Source organism: Streptopelia decaocto, assembly GCF_964273445.1.
Source record: "Streptopelia decaocto genome assembly, chromosome: 9".
NCBI classification, from domain to species: Eukaryota; Metazoa; Chordata; class Aves; order Columbiformes; family Columbidae; genus Streptopelia; species Streptopelia decaocto.
The window spans coordinates 11,878,271-11,904,179 of NC_138664.1; the positions used below are offsets into that span (position 1 = coordinate 11,878,271).

Below are 25,909 nucleotides of genomic sequence, written 5' to 3' on the forward strand. Positions count from 1 at the left end.
CGCTGCTTGATTCTGAACTTTAAAAATAAGTTGATAATTACTCCAATATTACTATTTTTTAAAATAGAATTACTGAACATCTTTAAAAGGCGTCTTTTTGTGACTGAGTCCATAAGCTGTATTTGGCATTTTATTTGTTCTAAATAACACAAATTAGGATTTGGTATGCCCTGTAACAGACTACTACAGAGGTCTTTCCTGTGTAGTAGAATTTTAGAAAGATATAAAGGAACCAAACCTCCTATTATGATATTGAAAGATATTACTTGAACCCATTAAAAAAAAAAAAAATATTCAAACTAAGCTTTAATGCTGTTTTATTCACCCTCCTCTGATAGGAGTTATACGGCTTTCTATTGAGAGAAAATGCTTTTTGATATTCTGCATAATGTTCTGCAAAATTTGGTCACAGATCCATAACTGGAAATACGTTTCTAGTTGTAACTTTAACTTTTCCCCCTTTTGGGGAATTAAGTCACACTTATTGTTACTTAAATATGGGTTGGGCTATTATTTTTTATTATTTTTTGGCAGTTTATGCTTTCGGGCATTCATAATGATATTCCTCTAGTAGTTTCCATTTAGGTTTAATAAGGAATTCATATTAATCATTAAAAGAAGGGGACATGATTCTTCAAGATAATCAAATATTGACAGGTTAGAAATAGCTTTCTGCCTAGGTTCATTGATATAGGTGATGCGATATAAATATTTATTTCTTTTCTGTCACTCAGAGTAAATGCCACCAATTGATTCAGCATTGATATAGTGTCAACAGTTCATAAGAAACATTTGACTGGCTCGTGTTTTCCGATTAGTCTCTGCTCTATAAAGTGGGATTTACTAAATCTCTTCAATTGTCTGCTCATGGAGTGTGACCGCTTTCCGAAACCGTTATTGCTTCGATTCGGAAAGCAAAGGTACGGCTGGAGGACTCTGCCTCTCTCAGGCCTCTACGTATAAAATAAGGATTAATTGAGCATTTTGCTTTTAATGATTTACAAGAGATAGACAGTGATTTCTTTCCAAACCAGCAGGTATAAACAAGGGATGTCTTGTTTACCGATCCATAATTGAAGTCTGGTTTGCTTTTGCATTAATTCTGTTAATATCGGCATCCAATTAAACTCGGTTTTGCAGGTTAAATATTCCAGTCCTGACCGTCAAGTTCATTGTTATTATTTTGTGATTGCAAATCCAGTTTTCCCGGTAAAATAAATAAATCGTCACATGTTTTTGGCATCTTTATTGGAGCCAGTAAATCACAGTTTATCGGTTGCTGGGCACGGAGCTGCTCCTGTCACCGGGTTTTGGGGACCAGCGTGGGGAAAATATTCCACTTTTACCAGTTAGCAAAGAGCAAGAGAAAAAACAATATGCTTTATAACTCTCATCCTGCTCCATTTGTTGCTTATAACTTGTGTAACTACAAAAAAATTCTTCTTTTTTCCCCTCAAGAAGCAGATACAAGTGTGTTCGTAGCTTTGTGGATTCATTTCATTTCTCTTAAGAGTTTTGTTCAGAAGAACATTGCTGGGAATACAGGAGAGAGATGTTTGTTGTTACCTCAGAGTCTGGAGAATTCAAGTCCTCTCGCTTAGAAGAGCAGAACTCCTTAAAACACAGAATGTGCTTTAAATTAATGAGTGCTGCAGTCTGGGAGAAATTACATTTAGGGCAAGGGATCCACTATAGATTCTTTACACACTCTAAGATGCATTCATGAGTTATTGTTCTCTATGAGGTGTCTTTTTTCCCCCCCCCTTTTTATTTGCATTTTCTGATTGATACTATAAGCAAGAGGGATTTCAGTAATAAAATAAATTTTCATTTTTGTTGTAAACCTTGATACTTGAATGGGCCGTTTCATACCATCTTATGATACCTGGCCCAGGTTTAACTACCAATAGGTAATAATGTAGAGTCAACTCCTGCTTTGAGGTATTTCACATTTTTTCAGAACTGAGATTTTGATGTCACTGGAAGAAATGCCCAGAGAAAGATATTTCCTGTGAGAAATAATTATGTTTTTTATTCAGTTAGTGAAAGGAAAGAACACAAATTCGGCAATTTCTGTTCTTAAAACATACTCTTTTAAATCAATTAAATATTCCATTTTCTCTTCATAAGACGTGGTGCTTATTGACTCTTTAGGGCATTGCAGCTTGTTACCATCACTTACTTGTTCCAGTTGAGGCCGGGGGCAAAGTTCCCCCTCTCAGGACAAGGGCTGCACTGAAGGGCTCCTGTCCCCAACGAATTTTAAAAGCCATTTTAGAAGCTGGATAAATACACATAGTTACAGGTTATTGCGAGCCCTGCGTGGCTCTCACTGTGGTTTTAGTGGTGCTTGAAATAACTAATTTGAAGCGATCTCAGATGTGCTTCTGTGATTTCTAATCACATCAGTGATAGCAGACCAGATACATCATTAAAGGTGCCTTTTTTGATGCCTTTTGACCCACAAAAATGACAGTCTAGGCAGCCATTCCAGCTCATGTAAAATGTTTAACTTGATATCCCATCAAATATAAACAGTTGATAGAAACAAGTTAATGATTTGATAATGAGTTCCTAGGAAAAAATACCTTTTAGAAATGGGAACGCTTGTTACTTACAAGGATCAAGCGGTGGAGGAGATCTTTTCGGAATAGCAAATGCTCGCAACCCAGAATTTACTCTCATTAAAATACTTAATTTCAGGTCTGCATGTGCCTCCCAAAAACAGCTGTAGTTGTTTTTTGAATAGGTGGAAGATCAGTATGACTGTATTTGCACAGGCGAAGGCCGAACTCTAGTTCTACATTCGAATGGCTCACCCAGCAGGGTGATGCACAATAAGCTTTTGGAAAATCTGTGTTGGAAAGATCCCACACTCCAGCATTTGCAACGGGCGGCGCTTGTGTCAGGATTGTGCTCAAATATCTGAGGATATTGTCATATCTGGAGAGTTGTCCCAGTGAGCAGAAAGATTGAGGAAAGCAATTAGTTGTGGATTTCAAGAAAAAATATTTTTATTGGACTATTTTTTTTCCAGAATATTTGCTGTAGTTCAAAGGTATGTGAATGAAGCAATATGAAGGAATCCTGCTGACAGAACTGTCACTGCATTAGTATCTATTATGCTGATTTCAGAATAAATCGTAAACTTTTCCAGCTGTACTTAAGATGACAGTTTTCTGTTGGATTGTTTCCATTCACCTCCAACTTTGGCTTTGCTTATGTGCTGTTCTGGAGACCCTTTTCCTATCAGTATCTGTGACCTGACCCTCTTGAGCTATATTATATCATTCCATTTTGACACCTTTTATCAAACTTTAATGAAATGACCCAGGCAAACAAATTGTCATTAAACTTTCCATCACTTTGTCCCTTGGTATCGTCTTTTATAAATTGGACAGCAAATGTTGTATTGATCTTCTCGTTCTTGCAGCTGAACTTGAAATGACCCAGACTGCTTGTTGTTTATGGCCTAGAGTTGCTTTTCCTTGACATTTCCATCCACAGCATGACATCTCTTTTGTTTTTCTTTCTTTCTTGTGGAGATGAATGAACAAGACATACGGTATCGAGACATCCTCGGTCATGGCAATGGAGGCACAGTCTACAAGTGAGTGTTGAATTTCACTTAAAATTTTTGAAAATAAAGCTTAACACTGCTTTTCATTTTTCCCTTCATATTTGTGGGGAGATATAAGTGGGTCATTGCTGCTATGCAGAAAAGATTATGAAATAAATTCTTAATACAAATTTTTAAAGAATTCTCTTTACATATTTACAAGGTATCCGCTTTTGGCTGCCGTGAGGCTTGGTGCATTTTTATTATCTTTTTAATACTTAGCTTTGAATCCCTCCTGGGTAACAAGTTAATGGTTCACAAGTGGAACTTGAAATGTCCTGAAGCTTAATGAATTGCCTTCAGTATTTGCAAAGCCATTATTCTTGCTGACTCCCCACACCCTTTGCCAGCCCAGCACTGAGAATGTCACTGGTGGGGTGCAGTGACACCGGCTCTGCCTTTCTCCAGCAATTCCAAATTAGTAAATACCCCTTGCGCTGTCGCAGTGACTTCCCTCCCTTACGAGCAGCTTCACGCACAGGCTGATGAATATATTAAATGATAAACTCCCCCAAATTTTGGTAGTGAAGCTTCTACCCTGCAGCCAGTATTAATTTTAATATTGTAAAGATTATAATAGCAGAGAGATAGTTTTCTCGACAGGAAAGTCTTTCTCATGCATAGTGCAAAGTTTAAACTACATAATGTAATATCTGGTACTTAATAGTCTGCAGTGGTGTATGAAAAATATTCCACTAGGAATTAAGGAATCTATACTTTGCAAGAAAGCCCTGAGGGAGTAATAAAGGTTTCCTCCAGAGAGCTATTTACCATATACAGTAACCCAGCATCCCATTATGATTTTGTTTATACCTTAGACATTTTAACTTTGATATTAACAATTTTTTTTATATGTTTTAAAAGCCATGGTGCATTTAGTTTAGTTTCTAATTGGCTGCCAACACTGCAAAACAACTGGCTTCGGTCTCCTTGCAGAAGGTTTAATGAAAATGGACTTGCATAACCTTAGAGGGACAAATCCCGTCTTTGAGCAGACTTGTCAGAAATCAGGTTAGATGGAAGGTACTTTAGAAATTTCACGGACGTTCTCTTGTAGAAATATATTCCTTGATCACAAATCTTGCAGAAACAGTGTTCTTTTATAATCAGATTTCAGAAGAGTGTTGGATTTTACAGCTCAGTCAGTGACTTCTTGGTGTTTTCTGATGGAGAGAAGGTCGTTTCCCTTCCCTGTGGGAGGCACTTGAGGCACAGTTGGGGAAAAGGAAAATCTTACGAAGGGAGGGAACCCCCATGTGTCTTGTTGACCCGATTTGGGGTCATTTTCTCTAGAGAAGTAGCTGAAGCAAGGAGCTGACAGTGCAAAATCATGAACTGCCTAAGAATGGCCGTACCGAGTTGTACCAAAAGTCTCCTCCCTTCAACCTGCGTCTTATAGCGGCCACTGGCCAAAATCTGAGCAATGTCAGCCAAGGCAAGGGAACGTGTGATTTGCCCATCCTCTTGCACGGAGGATCTGCTGAAGTTAATGCCTGTTTGTCACCTTGGGTTTGCCCATCTCCCAAGGAGCAGCTGTTCCACATCTGCTTGGTGTGCGTGGTCAATACAATGAGATGGTGCTTTTAGCTGCACAAGTGTCTCATTCTTCTAAATATGTATTGCCACGTGCATAGTATGTATTTCACATTTCAAAAAACTCATATGGGAAACTTGGATAAAATGCCATGTAAAGCCAGACTTGCACCTTCTGATCTCTTTTTGCATTTCTGAAGGGTAGTGTGTTATGTGCTCAGTTTTTATTTAATGTTTTTACAAAACTGTTTTTCTTGTGGTGACTAGTGCTTTAGTAGGAGTCTGCAGGAGCGATAAAGGAGCAGAGATGTGAACACTCAAGGCACAGAGAACAGCAGCACAGGAGGGAGCATATAATACTGCTGGCACTTCTACGTGGACTTGCAGCGTTGTGTGGGCTGATGGTGTGATCGACTTTGTTAACTGCTTGAGTGTTGCATTTGCTCGCAGTTTGGGAAAGTAAAAAATTTTACCTGTGAAAGCACAAGCCCTTTTCTGTATGTTGCTATCTTTCTTTTTTCCCTTTTATTGCATTCATGTTGTAAATCAGCAGTTGCAATGACTTTCAGGGTATTTTCTCTCGTGCAAGTGTCATTCTGCCCTGCTCCAGGGAACATGCACCTTTTTTTTAATGTGTGCGTGTTTTGTGCCTTCCTGAAGTTTGACTTTCTTTGCAATGCAAATAATAGCAGGATATAAGCATGAAATGTATTTTTCTCCCCAAACTTGCTCCTGTGTTCCTCTCAGATCTTCTCGAATCTGTTTCTCGGTACAGTGGATGAAAGCGTTGTGCCGATTCACTCTTTCATCCCCAAACTGCTGCTGGCTGTGGCTGCTGCAGGGAATTATAGGTACCGTGCTGCAGTGATGTGCTTTGGATGAAGCACAGACAGAATTTCCCACCTTGCAACAAAACCCCCTTTGTAAAGGGAGCCCATTTTCCCTCACCAGAGGAGCATCCGCATTCCGCAAGCCCACAAGAAATGCAAACCGGAATACTTACAGGTAGCTGGATTGCTCTAGTCATAGATAGCAGCCCACATATATTCTATCCCAGTAAATCGATGAACGTTTGTCAAATAAAATTAATTGCAAATGTTTGGCTGTTTTCCTCTTGCAGCATTCCGTGCTGCCGCTGTGTTCAGAGCAGCCTGTATAGTATTGATCGGAATCTAAAGAACAAGCATGTCTGTGGTATCTTTTTTTTTTAAAATTATATTCTTTCTAGCTCTTTATACTAAGTCATATCCATTATGGCAATGATATATTATCAGCGTTCTGCAAACAAGATAGCATGTCGCAGGTCACTGAGCAAAAATTTTCAGCCTCTCTTTCCACGTGAATTAACTACTATTGAAATAGTTTATTGAGATTGAAGTATTGATCACTTTTCATGCTAACCTCAGTTTAAGGGGGGAGAGAGGAGGTGATTTTGTTCTCTTTGGAAGACGCTATGTTTAGTTAGAAAATGTATTTCATTTATTTGGGTTCTTTACAGCTGCAACTGTTTTATTGCTTGGAGAAGAGGTATCTTAGCTTTAGTTTTATGACAGTATAATTATACTTTAGAAATACACTTGATTACTGTGTGTAGCAAAATTGTTCCAGTATATTGGCTTGGCCAATATTGCTATACAAACAACTTTTCAGACAATTGAGTCTGGTAAAAAATCAATACTTTATAGCAATATTTCTAGTGAGAACTTGCTGAATCTAAATGTTTTTCCTGTTCTAAAAATAAGGGAATTTATAGTTGTTTGACTTCCTATTTCTCCCCCTACCTTTTGATACACTATTTTCTTAATTAAGGAATGATGATAATTATAGAGTTATATATGGCAAAACCAGTTCATTATTGTTTCTTTTAAAAAAATACGTGAGAATGTACAAATAATCCCAGACTCCCCTGCAGTATCGTAAGTCCAGTTTTACATATTCTTGGAGACTCTCAGCTGCCATTACTTTGTAGAAATTTGCACCTTTCCTGACAAGGGCCCCAAGACTGTTACACTGGCAGATGTACGACCTTCCAGCTCTGTGACAGAGTTTCTAGGGGTTTTTTATCAGCTATTTTACAGAAGCTGGTAGGATGGGGAATTCAGAGTTTGGGCTGCTTCACAGCAGAAGAAAACATCTGTATACCAGTACATCTATTATATTAACTTACATTGCTCTTTCTGGAAAAAAAATAATTCACTGGTAGGTCCAAAAGACATTTAAAGTTCGTGCTTCTGTGCTGCATCTTGTAGCTCCATCGCTGGCTGCAGAGCTCTGGGAGGCTGTTTTGATAAGATTCCTCTTTTTCACTTCAACGAAAGGTGAACGTTTTGGTTTGTAATGGGATGTATGCTGCCAGCCAGCCTCAGGAGTAGCTACATTAAATTATTTAGACCTAAAATACATACTTGCATATATTGTGAACCTGAATATTACAAAGTAGAGGTATTTATCTCTGGCAAATAATTACTCTGTGAAGTCTCTCTCACATGGCATATTTGAAGTATCATTGTTTCCTTTATGTACAAGCAAAAATAATATTTTTATTTCATCTTTTCTAGTTTTTGCTTTGCAATTGCAGTTAACATGAAGTGACATGTCCAAGGAACTCGGGTTAGGGGATGGTGTTGCCTTCTGTGTGCCTGGGATTTTTAAAAAATGTGTATTGTGTTTGGTTTGTAAATCTTTGGATTCTGTTAGAGGAGCCGTCAGCAGCAGCAAGGCATAACACTCTGCATGCTGAAATAAAGTCCCAATGATGCCGTAATTAATTTGTGAAGTTACGAACTATCTGGGAGAGAGGGAAGGAAAGGGAGAAGCAGGTATTATCGTAGCAAAACACTGTTAAACCAGACAGCTTCACTTTAACTTGAGTAATTGGGAGAGAAGTGGCTGTTGATGATGCACCGCCCAGAAGAATGGGATCGCTCAGGAAAATACGGGTAAATGCAGAAGCTTGATTTGTTTGAGCAATTCAATGGAGCAATTTTGCTGTTTGGTTGGGCTGTACATTCCAGCATCTGCCCGTTTCTTTATTCTCTATCTCCGCCAACCTCAGGGTGCCCCATTAGCACATTAAACGTGGCAACTGCAGAGTCGCTCTCTCTGCAAACGGTGCTGCAAACGCTTTGCAGATCCCCCAAATGTTATCAGGGAAAAGTGTTGGCAGTTCTGGAGCGAAGGAGCCAGAGGAGATGTAGCTGTGTTGGACAGTCAGGCACGTGCAGGTGATTTAGCTCCTTTTGCTGGGATGGGGGTGGAAGAGCCGGAGTTGATCATTGCCTCAAGGAGCTTTGCAAGGTTTGCGCCATCCAGCTTGTTCCGTGGCTTCTAATGCAGGACTCTGGTGCTGTCGTGAAGGAATGAACTCGCCATGGTCTCTGTAGTCCCCATTTGTTGTTTAAAAGCAGTAATTATCATGCATCTCAAATGTTGTAGGAAGCCAGCCTAAATCTAAGCAGAGCTGGTGCTCTCCTCTGCTCATTAATTTATTGGTTTCTGTATGAATATGCAATACAATAAGAATAATTTGCCCCCCTTTAAAGTTCTTTAATTCACAGGTTATTTTGGCCCTTTTGCAGAGGAGGCTGGCGTCATCTTCTGCACGTGGCAGAGGATGAATGGAGATGGAAATTATTTTCCTAAAGCAGCGACAGAGGTAGGAATGGAGCCTGTCCCGGCCGCCCCACGCAGCTTGACGACGTTTTGCTTTCCAGGAAAGGTTCTCACTAATGTTATACGCATCCTTGTCCCAGCCTGCTGCGTGATGCGGCTCTGAAAATAAGGAACTACTGGCAGGTTTTGTGTTTTGGCTTTAAAACAAATCTGTGGCCACGTGAAGCCTGAAAATCGCACCTTTCTGCATTGTTGTGCATTGCTGCATTCCTTCCCCAGACTACATCTATTTTCCCTTTCTTTTGGTTTGGTTTGGTTTTAGTCACATCAAAAAGCATCGGAACAATAATAGCCGGACTAAGTTAGAAATACCCCACCGAATTTCTGCATATTATCCTTGCAGTTTAAACAAGACTGACCAGTGATTGCTGTTCACTTGTTTCTTTTGACCCCGGCTATTGCTTGCCTGCCTCATAAAATCTGTTATGCACAAAAGTGCATAAAATGAAGATAAAGTACCTCCTTCAAGTCTGACAAAACCCATTCCTTTGCAGAATGGTAGCTGCAGCGAAAGTAAATAAGTGAATGGACAGCAATCACAGCCTAGTTGATGAAACTGTTCAATTAAAGCACAGGCATTTACATGGTGTAATTTCCCTAAATTGCCAATGAGCCCCTTTAGACACAACCAGTGTTCAAATTGATTTCAGCATTGATTTTGGCTGAAGCTGATAAATTTCTGCTTGTTAGTTAAAGTAATTTTGCAGAAGACTTTGTACTGCAGTATTGAAGTGTTCATTTAGCTGATGGTTAAAAGAGGAGTTATTTACAGAGGATTCTACTGTTGTTCTGAGATGGGACAATTCCCTGGTCATCTTTTTACTTTTAATTTTTAAGCCTCAGTATACAATCAATAGGTTATTGAAACTGATTAAAATGTGTCCAGCCAGCTGCCTATGGCTGTTTAATTAGAAACTGGATGATTCTTAAATTAAAGCTGTTTTGTTTGCATTGTGCGCCCATAGCTTGGAAGATGAAGCGGTGAGTGGCTCTGGAAATGTTTGTTTCTGTTGCCCATGAGTGAGATGCTGTGTGAGCATCGTGCTGTTCGCTTTGCAGCTCGAGATGGGCAATGTCATCTGGTCCTTGGTTACAAATAATGCTCCGTGTACTTGAGAATTGGTGGCATTAGACACACCCAAGCTATACCAAGCTTATAGACTCTGTTCCCCAACATAGAATACTTTTGTTAAAATGCTTTTGCTCATTGAAGTGAATTTGAGACAATAAGGGGCAGAAGAAGGTGTATTTCTGTAAGAGTCTTTTTTTGCAGTTCTGCTGGCAGTGTTGTATTTCAGACTTGGTCTCTCTTTGATGTCTCTGAGAAGAACAGCGGGTGTAACAACACCAGTGAGGTTGATGTTGATTTTTTCCATTGCTTTTTCACCCCAGATTCTTTGAAAATGCTTGCTCAAAATGCTAAAAATGCTCAGATATCCACCGATCATCATAAAGCTTATCCAGCTGGAACCACCTTCCCTATACGTCTCGCCAGCTGGTTTAATGACAGTGCCAAGGAGCGGCACAAGGGGAGCAGTGCAGAAGTTGTTTCTCGTGAGTGTTGCTCATCGGGATGTATCTCCGTATGATCCAGTAGTGACTGAGCAGCCTCAGTAACCTCTCGGTGTTGATGCTCTCAACCCGCTCCTGCGGCAGAGCAAGATTTCTGCTCAAAACTGAACCGTGATTAGAAGAAAAAGCTCTTTCAAGCTATTGCAGCTAACACCTAGAAAACTTTTGCTTCTCAGTGCAGCTCTGTTTGCTACTACTGGTCGTTACTGAATTACTGAACAGCTCTGTTTTCCCTTAATAGTTCTTATGCTGTGAGGGTGTCATGAATGCATCGCTCATGAACACGTGGTTTGATAATGCAGAAAATCCAGCTTTATATCTCCTTGTAGAGAGATGTAAGTGTCCGAACTGCTGTCACCATAGAGTGTGGCCTACTTTTTGGCTCACTCACTTGCTTCAAATTTCTTCCAAAAATTGCGATGTGTTTACATTGCACTGGCAGGCTTTACACTGTGTCAGATAGTGCTGGTCCCTGTTAGTCTGAGCTTATGGCTGCTCTGCTGTCTGTTGTCCTCTCAGTTCATTTAAAGCCAGCAGCTGAGCTACATTAGTGTGTCTGCAGCTGATCCTGGGCTGGTGAGTGACCTGGTGCTAGTGGCACCACAGCCCCCACCAGCAGGGTCAAACCTGAGCCGTCTCTGTCTTTAGTACGTTCTGTCCAAGGAATGGGCACCGAATTGCAATGAGATGGGTACAAGGACTTGTAATCCACTTTTCCAAGGTTGACTCTGAACCTTTGGCTACAGTGGAGAAGGAAGACTCGATTCGGTGGTAGCAGATGGAACTAGTAGTAGGTTACAGTGTAAGAGGTGAGGGATTTGCTCTGCTGCTCCTGGACTTGGATGCCAAACCCGCCTCTTTCCCGCAGAGATGTGTTAAGTGAGACATTTTGTTATGTTGCGTTTTCTTTATGCAGCTTCTAGTGCCAATTTTGCTCTTTGGAAAAGTTTAAAATTTAGATACAAGGTTAGTTGGTTTGTTTGTTTTCTAGTTTAACAACAAATCATTTTGCAGTCAGTACTCAAGCATCTGTAATGGGATTGTAGATAGAGGGTGGGTTGGCGTCGATTGGTGTTTGAACTAGCACAGTCCCCATAAAAGCTCCTTTTTACAACTGCTGTGCACTTTGTATTTCCTGTTTTAACAGCCAGAGCGTCAGGCTAATGTGTTTGTGTATTGCAGAAGGCAACAACTGTCAAAGTGTTTATTTCCTAGAAACAATTTGAATCTGTTCCTTTAAATGGCCATCTGAGTACGTGACAGTTCTGCCATTAGACTGCCAGAATCTGACCAGGAACACAACAGACAGTGGCAGCACTAGGAAAAAAGAGGGGGGGGGGGAAATTAACAGTAATCCAAATCTGTGGGTGATTTGCTGCATGTAGTTTGCAGCTGGTGACTGGCATGTCATTCTGCGATGCATAACAGAGAACTGCATTCATCTTGCGCGACACTGACACAGTCGTTTTGCTCTGGGTTATTTCTCATAGGGCAAGAAAATGTTCAGTTTGACTTCGTTCCGTGCCTTTACAGCTGAAGGTGCTGTATACTACAATTGTAGCTTTTTGTGTTAATTTTTTAACTCGCATAAGAAACCTGGGACCTCTGTATGTTCATTTCTGTTAGGAAATGCTTGGCGTTGGTCCCAGAGATGGTTTGCGTGCATAAAGTGAGGCAGATTTCTGCAGGATGGATACGGGGAAACAGGGCGGCATTTGCCATTCTTGTTGAGTGAAATGATGTCTTGATGTTTTTTACAAATATGTATAATGCATGCATAGCCAGGTGTGAAGCAGGAGGAAACATATCTGGGTGAAAGAACCCAAAATACTTACTTTTATTTTAAATTTCTGTCATCAGGTTGCCATTTGGGAAGGTCATACTGGACATTAGGAGAAACCTCTCTGCAAGGAAGATGGTGCAGTGCTATAATGGTGTGAGAGCAGCAGGGGATCAGCTCCATCCTTGGGGATCTCCATCTTTGATGATCTCCATCCTTGGGGCTTTCAGCACAGAGCTGGGGTGGTGAGAGCCTGGCCCAGGTCACCCAGAGCGGTGGTGGATGCCCCATCCCTGGAGACATCCCAGGCCAGGCTGGACGGGGCTCTGAGCAACCTGGGCTGGTGAAGATGTCCCTGCTCATGGCAGGGGTGGCACTGGGGGAGCTGGGAAGGTCCCTTCAATCCAAACCATCCTGTGATTCTCTGAAAGTCATGGCTCTGCAGAGGTCCCTTCCAACCACCCTTTCATCTACTAAAAGCATTATTTAGCAGGAGGACACCCTTGTGAGCCCATAGAACTACGGCAGATCTGAGTTTGTGGCATCAGCCATAAGTTTCTCTGATACCTCAGCTGGGGGAACATCACGTCCCTGTGTCCTGCAGTCACATCGCCGATGTGACGGCACTGTCGATATATCACTTTGTCATATTTGCTGATGTTAGTTATATTTTCAGGAAACGAAAGGACTGACTCATTGGCATAGCAGGCAGGTCATGGCTTTCCCTTGAATCATTTGGTCTCGCCAAGGAATATCTTATTGATTAGAAATGGTTTCTGTGGCTATTGGGGAAAAATAGGAAAATATATCCTGCTGCAGTGTCTCCAACGCTTTTTGAAGCTGTGTGATATAATAATTTTCATGAATTTTTGCTTCTGTGAAGAGACTGCATTTATTTTGAGTTTTCAGATACTAGCAAACTGAGTTTGTAGTAAAACCAAAGTAGTATATATTAGGAGAAGCTGTTTGAGAAAGCTCAGGGATCTTTGCACATTCAGTCTGTGCTTCCAGTGTGACCATCCTTAAGTCACTCTTACGTGGGCAAATGCTTTACAGTTAAAAATCAGAAAGCACACTGAAAATTGCCGTTTCTCTTGAGTGCCTGCGTGTTGAAACCTGAAGTTAATTCTTTGCTTGCCCTGGTAGAAATTATACCACAATCACAGCGAGTAATGCAGCTCCTCACTGTTTTAGGTAAAATTCCTCACAGGGAGAATATAAATTTGTTAGTCTTAGCAAGTGGAAAAGGGAGAATTTCTTTTGCTTGACATCTAAGCTATTTATTAAGAATCTTGTGCATGTTCTGTTTGGTTGGTTTTGTTTGTTGTATTTTTGAGTTGAGTAGAAACTCACTGTATTCAGTGTACAAATATTTAGCATTAAATATTAGAATGGGCTGTGGCTTATTCCGTGAAGAGGTTTGAGACAAAGCATCTTAACATTTCTCCTCTGGTTTTCCGTGGAATAGACCTCAGGAAGAACAAAGCAGGCAATGTGAAATTCAGCTGCCTTTTTTTTTTCCCTTTTTAAAACAGAAACCAGCTGCTTCACACACCTTCATTTTTGTACTTGCTTTCCTGTAGAAACACTTACATACGGGGGGAGAGATGCTGAGGAGTTGTCAGTTCCCCCAAAGCCCTGTTCTAGTTTTACAGTGCTATTGATTTCTATTTTCCGGAGCACGGGGGATGCACACGCTGTACTCCGCAGCCCGTCACAAGTTTTTCTGCCTTAGCTGGAGGGCTCTGATCAGGTAGAGTACACACTTGCTTATACCATCACGTTTTTTCTCTTTTTCCCCCCAAAATAACCCAGCTTTTGCCACAGAACTGGGCGAGCTGCCCCTCCAGCTTTCCCTGAGGGGCATTCTCAGTTTTCGGAGCAGAGGAGACAAAGTTACGCTAAAGGACTTGGCTGGCACAGGTCCCTTCAGGGCTTTAAATATCTAGGGAGATGGTTAATAGTCAAGGTTAATAAAATATTTGACACGACTGTTTCAGTCTTGCTTGGAAGCTGCTCGGTGTAATGGATGTGGGGGCTCAGAGTAATGAAATCCCATGGGAATGGGAAGGAAGAGATTTAAATTTCTTTTCCCCGGTGGAATGTTTCGGAACACGCGGTGGTTGAAATCTGCCCGTCCTTTTCTTACGCATCATGTGGCAGCTTTAATCCAACTTCCTACCTTTTTGCTGGAATATCTGTTTTTCTGAGGAGGTCTGAAAGTTGGTACTTTCTTTTCTCCGGCTTCCCTGCAGATTTCTTTCTTCTTTCCTGAAGTCTATAGAAATGTTGTTATCAGCCTCAGTTATTAAACAAGAACTCCATACCAGGTACTGCTAATATTAAAGGGTGTGCTTCTTTTCTACATGTTGTTCATCACCTTTCTCCTCATCTGGTGATTATTAAATTGGTTACTCAGTCAAGTGCAGAGTTTGTCCCATATCTGTATTGGACATAGGAACTAAAATACGCTTCTGAGCATTGAGAAAGAAGAGTTTGCTTGCATGATGAATTTTCATTTTCTGGGCAAAATTAGTATGAATTAGTTTCCTTTATCCCTTATATATTCTGAGACTAAGATGCAATTTTCAACCACTAGCCTTTACTGTTCACTTTGAAGATATCACTGGAGAACAACTTAAGATATCTACAGCTTTTCATACTATCTTGTCTTCTTATAAACATACAGTCAGGCTTGGGTGAATTTGAAAAGAATGCATCATGTTGTAAGACTGGTATCCCAGAATGGATTTCTGAACTCTGTTTATTTTTTTAAAAATAATTTTAATCATTATCCTCAGCCAGAAAAATGCTGTGGCTACAATAAATAACAACTGTCTGTTTTAAAATAAAACTAAAAATTAGTTGGGTGCAGGAATTACAGTCTCTTTATGTGCAATATTTGGGCACCAAATGATTTATCTGATAGCCGTTGTGTTTATTTTCCTACTATTTTAATAAATACTGTGTCAATATTTTTCAATATATACCTAAAAAGTATTTTTAGTAGTGGAGAAAGTTATTACTAGGATGGTTATTAATCTACTAGCATTTCCATTAGTTTGCACTTGAAACAATAAAACGTCAAATTTGTGTTAGATGCAATTCCCCAACTAAGCTGGGTGGAATCTCAATCACACCCTGCATAATAATATATTATTTATTTGTCCCAATAATTGCAAGGAGTTTCCTCTCCAGAGAGTAAAAAGATCAGTCCTTGCCATGGCATTTGTCTTATAAATTCCCAGTTTAACCAAGAGGCAAAGAGGGAAGATACACATTGGAACCAGCTTCCTGCAGTTGGCAAATTGCAGCAAAACTTAAATAATAACTTTTCTATTTTTTAATAGTTAGCGCTTGCATCAAGTGTTTAAAATGATGTTTTAGACTTCTGAGGTTGACTCTCTACATCTCTTTGATTTCTCCTTAACAGTAAATGATTTATAGCCACCTATTCTCAATCATCTGCTTTTGCAGTGGGTCAAAAACAAACCCCAACAAAAAAAAGCAGAAAAATTGTTTTCTCAGAGCTGCTTTCTGCAAGGAGTGACATTTTGCAAATGCCAAAGCAGCATTTTCCTTGAATATTTTGCGTTTCGATGTATTTAATTTCTGCTCTTTACGTTTATCTTTAAGTAGTTCAGCAGCTATTTAGCAAATCTTCTCACTTGTCTTTAACATGCCCCTGTCGGCACCATTCAGACCCATTCTAGCAAGATGAGTTGTGGTTGGAACTGTTTATTATTATTATTTCCCTCCCATCCTGGAAGGTTTTTAAGTGTGTTCACTGAAACGTGCGTGTTGCTCAGGAACCTTTTGCATCTTTGCTTCATCTCCTGATCTGGTTCTACAACGATGAGTTTGTTTGCTTACTTTTGGAGGTAACACTAAAATCTGTGAGAGCTGACCCTTGAGATGACCCTCCTTGTAGACATCCATAGATGCCATATGCACCAAAAGTTATGTTTTGCTTCATGCTGCACGCATTATTCTATGGGATTATTTTTCTTTTTAGTGCATCCTTCTGAAGCTCCATCAGGGTACTAAATGTTCAGGCTTTAGCTGTGCCGACTGTAACCAAAATGATCAATTCTAACTTGCAGTTCTCCATAATATCTAACAAAAAACCCTATTTTCCCTACACGCTCATTGGAACGGGTAATTACTGTAACAACTCCAGACTAATTTGAAGTGTTAGCTGTTAATTAAACCACCACAGAGGTGTACGGTTGTCTTTTGGTGTAACCAAAGCTCCTATTCCAACTTCATTCATCACTTTACAGTTATTGTGTTGGGGAGGGTCAGGACAATCGAGATGCTCGGAGTAAATAAATTCCTTTCCCCCGCTGCCGTTTGCAAAGGCACTGGCCACGCCGGACCCACGGCCATGGCATCTCCTTTGTGATCCAGCTCTCAGCCGTAATTAAATGTTAAATTGGTCCTGTCAGTGCTCTGTAAACCAAACCAGGTATCTGCCCTCTGCTGGAAATTGAACCCAAACTTCCACGGATGAATTAGCGTGCATCATAATTAAATAATCAAGGCTTTCCTTTTAATTCACTTGGAAACAGGAGATCTCTCTTATGGAAAAAAGATCAGCTTTCTTGACAAGCTAATTAAGTTGCCAAACTGTCCGGCACAGTCCATAATAAGCCAAGAGACACTGAGCATGTTATATCAGCCTGTTCATTTTCTTATCATTTCTGCTCATCTCAAGCCCATAATGTTTTGCCACTGTTGATTCATCCCCAGTTACAGCCGAGTTCGAGTTCGTTTATTCCCTTGGATTCATTGATTAGACATTCGGTTTGTTGGAGCTCCGCCTGATGGTTTGGCTTTTTTTGCTTGTTGTACACTGATTTTTGGCATCGCTTTTTAAACCGTGGTGGTTCCTAAAAGCTAATGCCACTCGGTCATGTAAATGTGTTATTGAATTAAGGTGAAGTTTTTAGAAACATCCGAGCTATTAACAGAAATCATATAAGTGCTCAGGATTATAGATAAGATTAAGCAACGGTCTCTCCCTGTACTATGTATGATTTTGCATACCGAAAATAAAACTATCAAAGCATTTCTTCTTCAGTAATAATTGCTAGAGGTATATAGTGGTAAAATATTATAATTCTTTAAAGTTAGTGCCACATATATGACATTACTGTGCATAGCATCATAAATCAGTATGAGACAATAAAACTAGTGAAGAGGAAAAAACCTTTAATGGTTTTGGTTTTATGCAAAATTGCATTGAATTTTTAGACGACCTCTTTTTTGCCTACCTTTTTATTTTCTTGTGAGTTCATGGTTAGGAACACACAAGCCATTGTTAAATACCCAATTATAATTATTTGGTTTCAGAAATTAAGATAAACTGCTCTTGAAATACTGCGGAAAATTATTTTAGGTGCATGTGAGCATTAACAATAATGCTTTGTAACCTTACGTGCACACACGTGCAATCTTAAATACAAATGCAGCAAGTTCTTTTCGCTAATAGTTCTGTGGGTCCTTAGGTTATGATAAAGAATCAGTCATTACATGTTTTACTTTAATCAATATAGCTGTGTATGTCACGGTCTTACCACTCAAAATACCCTTAGGATTGGTAAATTTGTATGATAACCCTTGTTTTTACATGAAGATTCTGAATAATGGATATATTATAATTTTGTTGCATTTAAAAAAATGCTAGAGCTATATGAAAGTCTTCAATGTGTACATCTTATATAAAACATGCAAATGTACAAAACCTCCGAAATGGTTTCATTGTAAGTACATTCTCTTGATCAATTGTTTTCATCAGTCTTTCTTTAGAAGTGCTGTATAAAATTGGTTTAACGTAGAACGTATTAGCTCCAAGTCATTTTTCTGTGAAATTAGTGTACACATGTTGCACATATGTATTGAGGTAATTTTATGTGATCTCAAGTTATTTAATTTTTCCCCTCATGCAGGGCCTATCATGTCCCTAGTGGAAAAATACTAGCAGTAAAGGTAAGATATTACAGTAATTTTCTTTCTCTCTTTCTTGCTTGACCTCGGTTTCCTTCCCCTCCCCCTGATTGTTAGATCTCAATTTGTTTTATTGCATTAAAACCCACATTGTTTATGCAGGGAAGCTCCAGCCTATAAATTTAGTGAGTCCCAATGAGTGCCCAGAATCCAGGTTTTGGGAACGGGGATGGAAATGTCGTGGGACTAATGCCAAACCTTGCCCAGGGGCGTATTCTTCAGTGCTCTCTCCAACTTCATTTTCAAATAAAAATAATTTCCCTATTTTCTTTTGGATAATATTTTCTTTTCCTAGGAGATTTTGTGGTTTTAACAGGTTGATTTATTTTAATGTCCCGTCCCTCTCTGTTTTTTATCCACCTGATTTGTTTTTTTTCTCATGAGCATTCTTTGCAGTGAACCAGTGTACTGTAGTGATACGTGGTCAGATAAATCCCAGTCTTCTCTGAAGTTCGGTTAAAACTGTGGTAAACTAATAGCATGGCTCTGGCAACAGTATGCCAGCTCTTGTATCTAATTTGTTATATTACATTTGTAAGTTAAATTATTAATCTACATAAGAATGTTGAAATGTGTACCTTTTTGTAATGTACTATATATTTATTTTTGATATGGTGATTTTGTTGACATTCAAGCCAGTAGAGACTGTCAGAAAACAAATGAATTACTGCATTCATACAATTCCAATTAATATTTTGGGATCTTAGAAAGTATATTTTAAAAATATAATTTGTGGCATAATTACTTATAAATCTGTAAAATGGGCTTTTTGTCTCACTTCTCTTTTTTCCCATCTTTGTCTAATCATTAAATTCTGGCATAATTGAGTTAAACTGAAGGGACGTGGGGATGGGAGAGGAGGGCAGGAGGAGTGTTGGGAGCTGGTGCTGCAAGCGGAGTTGGTGTTAAATGAAATTTAAAGGTGTAAGATTATACTTGGACTTCAAATAAAACATTTATATATACTGGGCAGTACTTACATCTGTGGTTAACTTGAATATTTGGACTTAAGTTGTCTTGTGGTTCCAGCCATGTGTGATTTACTCAAAGGAGGTTCTGACCGTGTTTCGGCTTTTTCTAAGGATCTTATAAATCCCTTCGCTCCACTAGAAAAATGCTTTTGATTTTCCTGTTCATGGAAGAAAAGCAAATGCTTACTACTGGATTTGAAATGATTGTCTACATGTGTAAAATATGGAAATTTGAAATAGCATCCAGAAAACTTTGAGTTACATGGAATACAAATATCACTTGAAAAAGTTTTTGAAAAAGTCCTTTCAAGTGGTATCGGTCATTCCTAAACCTGTCACGAGCAGGTAGACAAAGACAGGAATTCTCAGAGTTGTAATAGGCACAAAAGTACAGAAAAAAATAATATTTTTCAAGCTCTACAGAGCATCTTCTGTGCCAGCCCCGCTCGGCGTTGGCATCGCTGCCCTCGGAAGCCGCCTGGAGAGGAGCAGGAGGAAAATCGCCCCGGCAGGAGGGGAAATGAGTTCAGGCTTTGCAAGGTTAATTGAAATCACCTCCCTGTGGCACAAAAAAGCCTTTTCCCCCAGCAATTTCACCTCCTTGTTTCCCTTTGAGTCCGTGCGTTGGTGAGTTCTGGTGGATAATTAGAACCCAGTTTCCCAAATCTTCAGGATGCTCTTGTAGATGCTGCTCATGGTGGTCCTGTCGCTCTCATTTTTATGTATATATATTTAATGTGATTTCAAAAGAAATATTGCATCAACACGTGTGTGTGTTATCACAGTTTAAAATAACGTGCTCACAAACCGGTCAGGAAACCTGTTCTGGTTGCGATGGTGCCAGCTCGCTCTATTAAGAAAGTTATTTAACAATTTATGGCTCAGCATACCCAGCGATACAAAGAGGACGGTAACGCCAGCAGCTTGACACAATCATCACAGAGAATTTGCACCCTAAAAGGGGGATCACTGGATGGATCTGTGAAAGCAGAACTCTGCATATTGGGGGGCTTTTTTTGACGAGAATGTACAGATTTGGTAGGACAAGATAACATGGTGCAAACCTGTTGATTAAAATGCTTTTAGCTGGTAGGTAATCTTGTAAACATATTGAACAGGAGAACAAGCCCATTTTAATAACTGTATTACAGACCAAAGCCATTATTACGTATTTGGTGTAAACTTTACAGCTAGATAATGTGCGGAGGATTTAATAGAATCTTCTAAGGTAGATTTTTTCCTAATTAGAGGGAAAAATCCTAATGAAAAATGTGAGTGTACACTGGCTGATTGCCATTCTTCGACTGCTTGGAGTTTCTCCTGCTCTTAAGCCAGCATTTAAATGGACCATTTGATTAATCATTTGTATACTGACTATAATACTCCCAAATTTCCTTTGAGTTGTACATACTGTAAAAGACAATTATGTCGCCACAGATTAAATAAGTGAATTAAAACAGAATAGCAGCTTAATTTGACCTGTGATTTTGCTCTCGTTCCCTTTAGTGGAACGTATGCCACTCCAGCAAATAGATGAAGTCATCCATGACAGCTTGTGATGAATTGCCGTATTTATACTGTATATTTTAATAGCTTCACACTAATTTAAATTGAGCACAGAGTAAATTATAATTCAGTCACTTGACTGCTTGTATTTAACTTGACAACTCATCCTTATTTGTCCTGGAGGTGTAGTGGAGAGCAGGGGGAATCTGCTCAGGTATTCTGATAAAAATTAACCCTTTTCACTGGAAACGTTGGGGATGTTGAGTTCAAGTATGTTATAAATGCGTTAAGTTATTCCAAGAGTGCTGTATTTTAGGCAGGAACTGGAAAACGAGGATGTGCAGGAGGGTGTGGAGCACCTTGCTGAATCCCAGAGGATCTCAATGTCATTTAAATTTAAAAAAAATATACGCTGGGGCGGCTGGGGACCAGTGCCGAGCTTCTCTGCTCCTGGGACTTTTGTTGGGGGATTCTGGTGCAAACTTGTGAAGAAATACTGCTCCTGCACGAGTTGAACGGAGCCGTGGGACCTCACGGCATTTTATTCTGTGCCTGATAAATTCATTTTCACTTTTCCACTTTCAATAATTGAGAAAATCGCGGTGATTTTTTGCCACAAAAGTTCTTTCCAACGTTGCCATTTTGGAAAAGTTTGTTGTCTAATTTTACATCTCCTTTGCTTACCTGTGTCACAGTTGTGGAAGGTGCAGCCAAATCCTTGTTCACAGCTTTGTCCTTGGTAGCAATGGGTTTGAGGGCATGTGTTTGATTTGGAGGGTTTTGTTTGTTCGGGTTTGGGGTTTTTAATATTACTTTTGATGGCTTGGTTTGGAGTTATTATTATTTTTAATAATAATAATAACAACCCATTTGTTTATTTTCTTGTTTTAACGTTATTCTAGCCCATGCTTAGCACTGTCAGCTCACATATTCTTACAAGATGTTTCACACATACAAACTTCCTTTTCTATACAGGCTTGGAAATTTTATACAAAATGAGCATGACCATGGAGATTTCAAATGCAGATTAAGGCAGTGCTATATAGATTTATTTTTTTTTCCCTCTTTGTCCCACATTTCAATGCTGTAAATAACATCAGGTTCCTCCAACCTTGACATGAGATGAGTGTCTCTCTGGTGTTGTAAGTCGTGTTCAGATGGAAGCAAACGCTTCTGCACAATAGTTGTGCACAGAAAGTGAGACAGCGGTCTCTCCTCATTTACTTTATGGTGATGTATGCTTACCGTACCGTTACATTTCTATATGTGCTCTGCCATATAGTATCCTGAACATTTATCAATAGGGTAGCCCTGCTTTGCCGGGTTATCTTCACTATTAGAACGCAGGGTCTGGATGTAATTATAGTTAATGCAAATCAGTCAGAGACCTTTCTTCATTGCCGGTCTTGGTTGATTGGATTTGACGCTGATCACACTAACTAGTGATGGATTTGGCACTGATCACGCTAACTAGTCGTCATGCAGGTCGTTGAAGCCTTCGGAGTAAAGGAGGCAGGGAAATTTCTCACTGTGAGTAGAATGTAGCGAGAGAAAATTTAATTTTAGATGGTCGACAAGATTAAATTGGGTTAATATTCAATGGGTGCAAATGATGGTATTCCAGTGAATTATTTTAAGTTTTTCACGCTGGAAAAATGTAAGTGAATATTGTTGGCAAATGATTATTGATCTAGACAAGTGTTCTAAACGTTTCTTGGCAACTCTGTAGTACACTTACAATTTAGTTTAGTGACAGCTTCTATAAATAACCCTAAAGCAAACTCTTGATAGAAACAGATTATAGTTTTTTCTTTTAGACAGATTTTGATACTGCGTGTGTTCGGAAATGATCTTTCTGTATTTTGTTTCATCAGCAGTATGTGCTGCCTATATCTGTTCTGCTAATTCCACAAATTGATTAGACTTGGTTTCCCTCCTAGCTTAAAGTATTCAGCTGTGAAATATTGTGTGATAGAAGACCGAGCTTGGCTAAATCCGTGTAAAGTCCATTTTGGTTTAGAGAGCTGTACTTAAAAATTAAGTGTGCAACTGTTCAACTAATTGTGGCAAAGAATTGTTTGTAAAAGTTGACTTTCAATGCCAGTTCTGTGGGAACCAGCGTCCTTACTGAGAGGGTCTGTCTTGAAAATCCTGAAAACTCCAGACAGCGCTTCCTGCCTTGGCTGCGGCGCATGGTGCTTTAGTCCTGGTTTAGAGCCTGGCTCAAAATGATTAAAAATGGGCCTGGGTGAAGGGAACAGCAGAGAAGCTATTCCTCTCTTTGCTTTTCTCACATGAGGATCATTAATACATAGGTCTTCTGTTTTATTATTTTGAAGCATTCACTTTTTCTAATCACACGTCCATCATTTGCATTTTAGGTCATACCCTTAGATATAACACTGGAACTCCAGAAGCAGATAATGTCGGAGTTAGAAATTCTTTATAAGGTACACAGGTTTTCTCATTTCCATTATACTTGCTCATAATCATCTTACAGCAAATTTTAAAACAGGCTTCTCTTTTTTTTTCCCCTTTATTTTTCCAGTGCGACTCATCATATATCATAGGATTTTATGGAGCGTTTTTTGTAGAAAACAGAATTTCGTTGTGTACAGAGTTCATGGATGGTGAGTTGTATATCTAGTATGCTTTCAGTTGCTAAACACATAAATGGGAAAATAATACAAAGTTGTGCTTCTCTAGAATGGAGCAAAATGCAGCCATTTGACTTGAAAATTTTAGGTATTTATAATTTTGCAGGTAGTTTTTAAAAAAACAGGTTGGCATTGAGATTGTGTTATATTCTCCATGGTGTGCTGTATTTTCCCAGAGTGTAACTTCGCTTACTTTTATTGAAAATGTAAATAGAACAGAAATAAATGCTAGCTTAATTTGTAGTTTGATATTTGAGTCTTCCCTACAATCTGTCCTCGCTGACAAAACAGCTGTTCCTCACTTTTACTGTTTTGATAGCCAAAACAGATTTTCTTTTAAAGAAATCTATTAACCCAATGTCCTATGTGTTTTCAGTGGAAATCGTCTCTTAATTGCAAGGCAAGGAATTATTCTCTCCCGCAGCTGTTTCGCAGTTCTGCGCCAAGTTTCTTTTTGAGTTTGCTCTTGTTCCTTCACACCAGCGATATCCCCTTCCCCACAGACTGATGCTACTGTCATCATGGAGATACATTAGTTCTTTGCTTTGTAATCTTGTCCTGCATGGCATTCTTGGAGAAAAAGCAGAACAATTATACTGATTACAGCGATTTATAATCATTGCTGCCCTCTGTGTATCAATCTTGAGAGCATCTTATGACTGATGCAGTCTCGTGCGCAAGAATCCCCTGCACAGCATTCAACTTTGAACATCGTGGTGTTACAAGCAATAGTCTGTTGCTCCAGGATTTTCTTATGAGCCAGCATTTTGTGCCCTATCTGGGTTTTTCACAAAGGTTCAGCTAAGCTGGGTTTGAAGAAGTAAAGATCTTGTGAATAATTTACCAGGGCTTTCTTGCAGGAAAGATTTCCAAAGCCAAATATGAACCATTAAACATCATTGAGTAGCTTCTTTGTTTTTGATGGGGACCATGGATAAAGCCCTTTAGGTGTTTATGGTGCATTTTGTTTTCTCCCTGTTAGAATGGTTTGTTATTACTGTTATTTCTTTTTACACTTTCTACCTCTGTGCCATCACTGTGCCCCATTTCCAAGTATGTGTGTTCTCTCAGATTTCCCACGTTAGATGAAGAGGTATTACGTTTATTCAGCAAAGCCCACAAGTGAAATTCTTTGCTGCTCTCCCGCTGGGTGACTGTTCACCATTTCTCTGTTCTGCCCTTGCAGTTTTACTCAGACTTGCAAGCCTGCGTTAAGTGTCGTCACATGCAGTATGGAAGCATCTACTCGTGCCAAAACGTGTGTCTGCCTGGAGTACGTGTGCTCCTAATTCAGAGATTTCTTTAAAAAGTGACGGACATAAAGGCTTGCACTTCCAATTTCTTATTTGAAAATATTGAAGCCTTCAGGGTATGCATCCCTCATGATGTTGCACAACAATGGTGTTTACTGACCATGTACAAATTACTTGGAATTATCCTGCAGATGACCTCTGCTCTGCCTCATGGTGTGCACTCCTTCTGGCAGGAAGCAACAGCAATCAGTTAAAGGAAGAACAAAATGCAAATAAAGGGACCTTGCCTTTTTTTTTTTCTTTCTCTCCCCAGACCTTTAATTTTGATGCGTAAGGACGCAGGAAAAGATAAGGAAAAACACTTTGTCATCCTGCAGATGAACAGCTTTAACCTTGACAAATTTTCAGCCCTTTTGACTGTCTTAGGCCAGTTTGTGTCTGTATCCCAGTGATATCCTGTACCATATTACAAAACATAGGTATTTCCTTTTTGAATTACTTAAATACAGGTGGATCTGCCTCTTTTGGGGATACTTGTGACTTAGGGGTATACACAGGGAAAAGGTGCTGCCCATGTATTATCATATCATATTGGTTCTTTCCTGGCTCCTTCAAGCAGGAAAAAGCCAAATAATTCCGAGTCTGCAAATATTAAAACACTGAGGCCAAACTGCCCTGGGTCACCCTGCCACCTGTCAATTGATCTTAAAGATCATTAGAGATGCAAAATGAGGCTGCCCTTTTATATTTATAATAAAGATTATGTTCTTGTAAATAAAGATGGTGAAATGCACTATTGCCTTTTCCTTCTGATGTTGCCCCTTCTCCTGGAAACAACTGAACTCCCACTGAGTTCCTCTTAAAAGTCGTGAGAGGGGCAGGTTCTCAGGCTGTACCTTGATGTCTGCATGTAGATTTGGGAGCTAACATTATGGATTTGGATTTGGAAATGTTGTCCGCTGCAGAAGAATGGCAGATTTTCCCGATTGTTTGCAGAAAGATACTTTCCTTCATTTTCCAAACAGCGCTGCCTTTAGTGACATCCGTAATAGCAAGACTTAGCAGTTTGGTGTATGAAAATATGTCTTTTTTGTCTGAAATTTAAGAATATGTTATAGGCATAAACAGGAACCACCTGCTATGTTATTACCTTCTGTCTGGCTTTTGTAATGAGCAGAAGGTATCTGTGATGCTGCATCCTCTTATTTCTATTAAATAGTACTTATATTTACTTTTAAAACTGAAGTTAATTATAATAGACAGGTAATGTGGGCAGTATAAATTGAAAGATTAAACGATAGGGGTTTCAGTGACCTGGAATCAAGGCAACATTAGCA

The 25,909-nt window shown here is 39.4% G+C and overlaps 1 protein-coding gene across 2 annotated transcripts in view; it reads left to right on the forward strand.

Moving 5' to 3' along the window:
- MAP2K5 (mitogen-activated protein kinase kinase 5) overlaps positions 1-25,909 on the forward strand; it is a 126,095-nt gene that overhangs the window by 24,263 nt on the left and 75,923 nt on the right. For both annotated transcript variants that reach the window (XM_082061454.1, XM_082061453.1), the window contains exons 8-11: positions 3,546-3,610; positions 18,128-18,167; positions 23,044-23,112; positions 23,211-23,292. In XM_082061454.1, the coding sequence (XP_081917580.1) occupies positions 3,546-3,610; positions 18,128-18,167; positions 23,044-23,112; positions 23,211-23,292 (256 nt within the window). The remainder of the gene's footprint in view (positions 1-3,545; positions 3,611-18,127; positions 18,168-23,043; positions 23,113-23,210; positions 23,293-25,909) is intronic.